Genomic DNA, 7,448 nt, shown 5'->3' on the forward strand with positions numbered 1-7,448 from the left:
AGCACGCTCACCGGTCCAGCAGAACGGCAGCAACAGAGACAACAAAACACTCCAGCCCCGATGGGCAGGCGCTCCCTCCTTAAGTAGGCAGCCAGGTGGCACTCGCCCACAGGTGCACCTGCCTACAGTGCCAGCTGTAGGCAATGAAGCTCCCCTACGCCCCCTGGAGGAAAAAAACAGACACCACCCTGGACCCCAACAGGCATGACAGACTGCAGAAAGTCATGGTGTATAACTATTTCTGTAAAGTTCATATTAGCAATATGGCACACGTCATGCAACCCAGTTTGTATTGGATCGTGCAGTCAGAGGTGAGGCACAATTCTCCCCTGCCTCACCCGGGGTTTCTGCCCTGGATTTGATCGGGAAAACATGTTTTACTTAATAAAATGGCAGAAATGTGTAGTCATACTCCAAATGCATTTTACATCAGTGGAAAATATTAATCTTTATTTTTGTACAATTTCTTTTTTGGTCAGATGAGGCACTGCCTCACCTGCCCCCCCTCCCCACGTCACTGTGTTAATTATGTCCTACCTGGTCAAGAGTGAATTCAGTACCCGACACTCAACAGCTGACTGGACAGTTGTGCCGTCAGTACTAACGGCCCAGTCGGAGCAAAGAACTGGTCTGTGCTGCAAGTTTAAGTAATATTGTCATTTTAAATGTCATACTCATGAACGTTCTACTTGGGAGAGAGTTGCTCTAATCAGAATAATTGGGAATTCACGCAATCTGATTGGCTTTTAGCGGAGGTACCGTAATTTCACCAACACATGGCGCACTTAAGTCTTAAATCTTCTCCAACCTGGACGGGGCCCCTGATACTGCGGTGGCCTTCAGAACTGAAGAAGCCTTCTGGACAGAAGGTGAAACGTCTTCAAAAGAGAATAAAAAACCGTCCAGTTGACACAGAAAACTACCCTGGATAACTATGGCCTGGATGATTGAAAATCTACACAGACAAAATCTGTAAATGCTTTTTGACTTGCCGGCTTTCACAAAACTGCTACATACATTGCTAAATACGCGCTAGCATGCATGTTTTAAGCTATCGTAGCGGTATGTTTTACCATGCCCGCGCCCTATAATCCGGTGCGCCTGATGTATGTGTTAAATACAGAAATAGCACCCGTAACTGAGGCTGCACCTTTTAATACGGTGCGCCCTTTGGTCGCGAACATACGGTATATAGAACATAGGGCACGTTTGTGCGTGATATCACTCCGCGTCTGCGCAACGACCACAACCTCCTATCTTTAGTATTGCTGCGCCAACTGGTGGTCTTTTGGGTTGAGGATAACGGTGATCTATATGTACCTATATGTAGCTATAGCGTCATTGGCCTCCACTCCAGCCACTCCTGGTAGTTCCTCAAAAACACTGAGTTTTTAGTGGATGCACAATCTGTGGAAGCCAACATAGAAACTTCTGAAGAGCCAAAGTTCTTGCAACAAAAATATAGTCCCCAATTAGCTTGTTTTGTTATCACACGACCCCGTCCCTATTATCTTAAGAGAATATAAAAGAATGAGTGGAGACAGAAGAGAGAATGAGACGTTTTTGGCGCGTGTCGCTCTTGATTTAGTGTTTATTTTTGCAGTAAACTTAAAGAAGGCCTTTTCACTTTATGTTTGATTAAATTTAAGCTGATATTCCATTCTTGACATCTTTACATTTACACTATTCATGGGAATTTTATTTGGTCATTTTGCTTCTTTTTATTTCCTATTTCCTATTTCTTTATTCATAGTTTTTATTAGATTGTGAAGAGAATTATTATATCTTGTTAGCATCTTTTATCTTGTTAGCATGTGTTATACTATATGTTTTTGTTTTCTGTTACAGTTAGTTTAGAAGTTAGGGATAGTATATAATCTTTAGTAGGAATAAACATAAGCAAGTCAGTTGACCCTTCCTTGACATGAATGTTGTTTGGACGGTTGGGGCCAGGAGGAGACAGTCAGACGGAAAGTGGTAGACCCCCATTGTAAAATATGACAGCATAGTTTACTGGTGTTGATAAGTTCCTTGGCAGGAATATGACCTCGGACCTGGACATCTGGGGAAGATAATGGAGAAGAAGGACCGCACCAACACCAAAGGAGGCTGGAAGAAGAAGATGAGGTCACCCAAGAAGAAGGACTGGATTGGACTGAATTAGCATCAATAATTTACATATGTCTTTCTATAAAGGACTGGGTCGAGGGATAGTTAGGTTGTCAGACTTCATGCCCTGACATTGATTCTGTTGTTGCTAGGGTTATGAACTGGCCCAGAGCTCTGTATATTTGTATCTTGAATTGGTTCTTTTTGCTAAATACATTGTGAAATTGGCATTTGTTTACTTGAAGTCTTCATTTAAAGAACACGCGGATTAGCAGAGACACACGACAGGTATTGCAATCCAACAATTGCAATAAATCCTATAACATTTACCAGATTGACTAAAGTCAAATGACCTGCGGTTCCCACCGATAGCCGTCATTCTGATGGGTTTTTGCTGGCTGCAGCTGAAATATTCCAATGCTCCATGTCACAGAGACAGTAAATACTAAACCCTAAAGATTCTGAAGGCATGATGTAAAATAGTAACGTATAATACAGACATTTGAAGAGACAATTAAGAGAATGTTTCCATGCTTATAAGAGTGGCCGAGGAGCCATTTAGAACTTTATAAAGAAGCATTGTGTGATACCAGGAACTAATTTAACTTCAAGGCGAAGCTGCTTCTGCTTTGTCGACCATCGACTGATCTCCTGAAAGTCCACCAGCGCTTTTTAAAAACTGAATTTTTCATCTATGGAGGGAGTAGACGGCAGATGTTTCCACAGATGCTCTTCACCAGTGGTCAGTGAGTGATGCAGCAGATGAGCGGGAGTTGACTGGCTACAACCAGAAATGTGTCAATGTCTCCAGCCCATAGTGTGGATTCTCTACGAGAGCAGACAGCAGCTTCACTCCTGAACCCTTCAGCTGGTTCTGACCCAGGTCCAGTTCTCTGAGATGGGAGGGATTGGACCTCAGCGCCAAGGCCAGAGAGCCACAGCTGATCTCTGATAAGCTGCAGTCCCTTAATCTAAATAAAGAAGGGAAACTTTTATAAGGTTATAAGTGAAACCAGTATTAATCTGAAAGGTTAATCAAAGGCATGACCTGTAAATATTTAATTTAGTTACAGGTTAAAAAATGATAGTAATATGTAATTACCACAATTCCAACCTCTCAGGTTTGCACTGTTCCAAAGGAGAATATATATTGTTCTGGCCCTCACTCTTCCTAGGTTCTCCCACCTCTTTCCCTCCCATCTCTTCATGGAGATCCATCTCACCTGGGCTCATTTTTAAAGGCACAACCTGTCTTAGATGACTTCCTGTCTCCCTCACCATCTCCCTCCTCGTTGGCTGGTGTCTACCAGGCACCCTCACCTAGTTTTGTCTAATTTTGGTTACCATCTGTGGGCTTTTTCATTGTCCTTAAATCAATTTATCATGAATAAGTGGTCACCGTGTGGCCCTCCCTCCTGAAGGAACTGGGCACAACACACACACTCAGAAAGTGTGAGTACCCTCGGATGGAATAATGGACATTTTTGAGAATGGTGTTTACCTCAGAGTTTCCAGTCGGCAGTTTGGAAAGTGGAGAAAACCACAGAGCAGCTTCACTCCTGAATCCTGCAGCTGGTTCTGACTCAGGTCGAGTTCTCTGAGATGGGAGGGATTGGACCTCAGCGCCGAGGCCAGAGAGTCACAGCTGATCTCTGATAAGCTGCAGTAGTTTAATCTGAAAAATGCAGGATGAGGTTATACGGTGCAGGTCTGCATGTTATCTGCGTCAGTACTAAACCTACGTTAGTTCTTAGTTGGGTCAGACCTGAATTCACGATATTACAAGGAATTTTTTAATGTGGTGCATCACAGCAGTGTTGAGAACAGCCTCACTTCACCATCTTAGCAGCTGGTATATAGGTAGAAAAATGAAGACTGACCTGAGCCTCTCCAGTTTACAGTTTGGACTCTCCAGTCCAGAACAGAGCTGCTTCACTCCTGAATCCTTCAACGTGTTGTGGCTCAGGTCCAGAACCCTCAGATGGGAGAGGTTGGACTTCAGAGCTGAGGCCACAGAATCACAGCTGGTCTCTGATAACCTGCAGCCTCTTAGGCTAAAATAACAATTATTTTGAGAGAAGACAAATAAAAATCAACATGTACCAGAGCAAAACACAGCTTACAAGCAACAAACCTCTGGTCCTGCACCGGCTTATCTGCCGTATGTTCGTATTTTGGGTTCTTTCAGGGCGGTTGGACAAGATCTACAGCGTATGTAAAGTGTGTGTAGGTCAAAATACCTTCCACATTTCTCAATAGCACTCAACTCTTGTCAGGAGTTGGGACAAAGCGACCCACTCCTGATAGCTTGTGGGCGATGCTGCAGCGACCCTGCAATCCCTACACTCTCTGGTGAAACCAAATCAAAGGTTTTAGACACTGCTGGATGCTGGAAGGGTGGCTATAGTCTGGACGCATCGTTCCCCTGACTGCACATTTCTCCAACAATGATTGGCAGCTGGTGTCACTTGTTCTCCAGATGAGAGAAGGAAAGAGAGCCCCCCCACAGTGTGTTTGATTGCCCCACTGCAAGCTCAATGCTGCCAGAAAACATTGCAGGAGCATCAATTCCCCTCAGGGCATCAACAAGGACCTCAGGAAAAGGTGCAGCTGCCACCTACTAGAGACAAGCACATGAGATTCAAAGCCCTCTCCTCCCAAGAGAAGAGCTTGTTTGTTGGAGGCTCTTCTGGGTGATACCTGGTGCCACAGCTCCAGCTCAGCCCGTCTCTGGAGCTGAGGTGGAGCTTAGCAAGTTTCATGGTTCTCCACCACTTCCTCTCGCTGAGGACCTTCTCAGCTGGTGGTTTCTGCTCCACCTTCCAAGTTGAGCAGGTGATACTTCTGCATTCCTGCCACCAGTGTCTCTGCAGAAAGAGTCTTCTCTACTGTTTTATATTATATTGTAGAAAATTAGGATTTTTGGCTGATGTCTTAGATGTTGACTAAGAGCAGGTTTTTCTTTAATAACATAGAAAGATTCGATGAGAAGAGCAAATGTATTATTTTATGAGCTACTTCCACTACTATTATATACACATACTTCCATATTGTCTTAGACTGCAAGCTGCATTTATTGCATCGTTCATAGAAAGTCATATTTGTGAGGAGAAAAACTCAAATAAGGTCATTTTCTTTAAAGACCATTACAAAAGAAGGAGGCGATGAATAAACAGATTTATCTAAAAATGTGTGAAAACTTATGGATGGAAACCTTTTTAAATGATTGCATCGTGTAGAATCGGTGTAGAATCAACTTGTTGACTTCTGATTTGGACTCCAATGGAAGTGAGGTGCAACAATTGTGGATGCTGAAAGCTTCAGATCTTCATGAAGGTTTCTGTGGTTGGACTGACCTGCTGCCCCTTTAAGAGGGAGGCAGGTTTGGGCTTCTGGCTGGAATGAAGCCACCTAAGATGAGAATGACTGCAGGCTTTCGGTACCAAGGTTTAACAGGGTGCTCACTTCACACTTGGGCTTTTCTCTTTTTTGGGATGGCTTTTCTCAGTAGAGAAGGGGCATGGCACACTGCAGCAGCTTTCTTTTTGGGTTTGCTAGTTTTCCTTCTGATCTTTAAAAGACAGGAAGAACCATTTTTGATTGGTCTGAATGTTTGGGCGGTTTTGTGGCCAGCCTAAAATAAAACAAGACAAATCTACAACTGATACTTCCTTTCTAGTCATTGATGACCGTCCTCACATGGGGCAGATTTCCACAACCAATTTAATACTGCAAATCTGTCCTGTGTGGTCTTTTTTCTGAGAACTGTAACACTACGTTTATAACAAAGATCAAACATGGAAACATTTATTGTCTAACTAGTTACACCTGGGAAAGTACTGGATCATCTCTGACTGACCTGAGAGTCTCCAGCTCACAGAGAGGATCCTGGAGAAAACCACAGAGCAGCTTCACTGCTGGATCCTGCAGCTGGTTCCAACTCAGGTCCAGAACCCTCAGATGGGAGGGATTGGACCTCAGCGCCGAGGCCAGAGAGTCACAGCTGATCTCTGATAAACTGCAGTCACTCAGTCTGGATAAGGAATCATGGCAAGAAATGATCTCTTATTGGAGGAAAAGTCATATTACACTTGCTCAAAAACATTATTTCATTTTATTATATTATTTAATCAGGGCCCTTGGAGTCAGGAGAGCTCTGCCCCCCCCACTGATAAACTGGGATATTACAGCAACAACATAGTTAAAAAGTATCTATAAAATTGACTTTCAATGGCTCATTTAAATTCATACTACACTTCTCTTCTCCAAAAGTCAGTGGAGTTTATCTTGAAGCCTTTTATTGTTTAGTTGTTATGTCGAAGATAAAAGGAAGCTGACCTGAGAGTCTCCAGCTCACAGAGAGGATCCTGGAGAAAACCACAGAGCTGCTTCACTGCTGGATCCTTCAGCTGGTTCTCACTCAGGTCCAGAACCCTCAGATGGGAGGGATTGGACCTCAGCGCCGAGGCCAGAGAGTCACAGCTGATCTCTGATAAACTGCAGTCACTCAGTCTGGAAAAGGAATAAACGGGGCAAATAAAAACACATTTCTAAATCTGAAAATGAAGAGAAAAGCAGAAAATGTAAAGAAATTTAGAAAAGACCAACAGAGGCCTCCTGACCTGAGCGTCTCCAGTCTGCAGTTTGGATGCATCATTGCAGAAGACAGTAACTCTACGTCGGCATCTGTCAGGCTTTGGTTGTTGATTAAGTCCAGCTCCCGTAGATGAGAAGGGTTTGACGTCATTGCTGAGGCCACAACTTCCCAATGACTCTTTGAAAGAAAACTACCAGACAGTCTGTTGTGTATGAAACAAAAATAGTGAGTCAAACTTTGGGATTTCTAATCAACTTATCTGAGAATCTACCTCAACACAAATGTAGCTCATTTCCTGGAAAAGCTAAATTCAACACCGTAGAGCAACAGTTTGAACGACCATCAGATCTGAAATGCAACTGAATTATTCTCAACATTTGTCTTATTTTAGAACAGCTCATAATTACTCAATATTTAAAACGATTATAGCAAATGGTTTAAAGAAACGTGTATCTTTTTATCTGTCTATCGGCTCTTTGGATATTTTGCATTTCATCCAATTTGTACGATGGTGCGTCAAGTCTTAATTCAGCGATCCGATCGATGACATCAGAGTCTCTGGTTGCATCGATTGCCCTCAGCTTCTGTTCTATCTGCCTGTTTCCCTTCAAATCATTTTCACTGCACCTTTTGTTGCTAGTGATGAAGTTGCCACCTAACGGGTGTGGAAAGGGTCAAACAACTTTGTGGGTCACATAAAGGCTCCAAACGGAACCGCCACAAAGACCTAAAACACCCATTT

At 43.3% G+C, this 7,448-nt stretch overlaps 1 protein-coding gene across 1 annotated transcript in view; it reads right to left on the reverse strand.

Annotated features, from left to right (window-relative positions):
- Positions 1-7,448, reverse strand: part of LOC130525977 (uncharacterized) — a 242,442-nt gene that overhangs the window by 102,388 nt on the left and 132,606 nt on the right. The window contains 2 exon segments of the mRNA XM_057033300.1: positions 5,969-6,142; positions 6,448-6,621. Coding sequence (XP_056889280.1) covers positions 5,969-6,142; positions 6,448-6,621 — 348 coding nt within the window.

This window comes from Takifugu flavidus, chromosome 5 (assembly GCF_003711565.1).
Source record: "Takifugu flavidus isolate HTHZ2018 chromosome 5, ASM371156v2, whole genome shotgun sequence".
NCBI classification, from domain to species: Eukaryota; Metazoa; Chordata; class Actinopteri; order Tetraodontiformes; family Tetraodontidae; genus Takifugu; species Takifugu flavidus.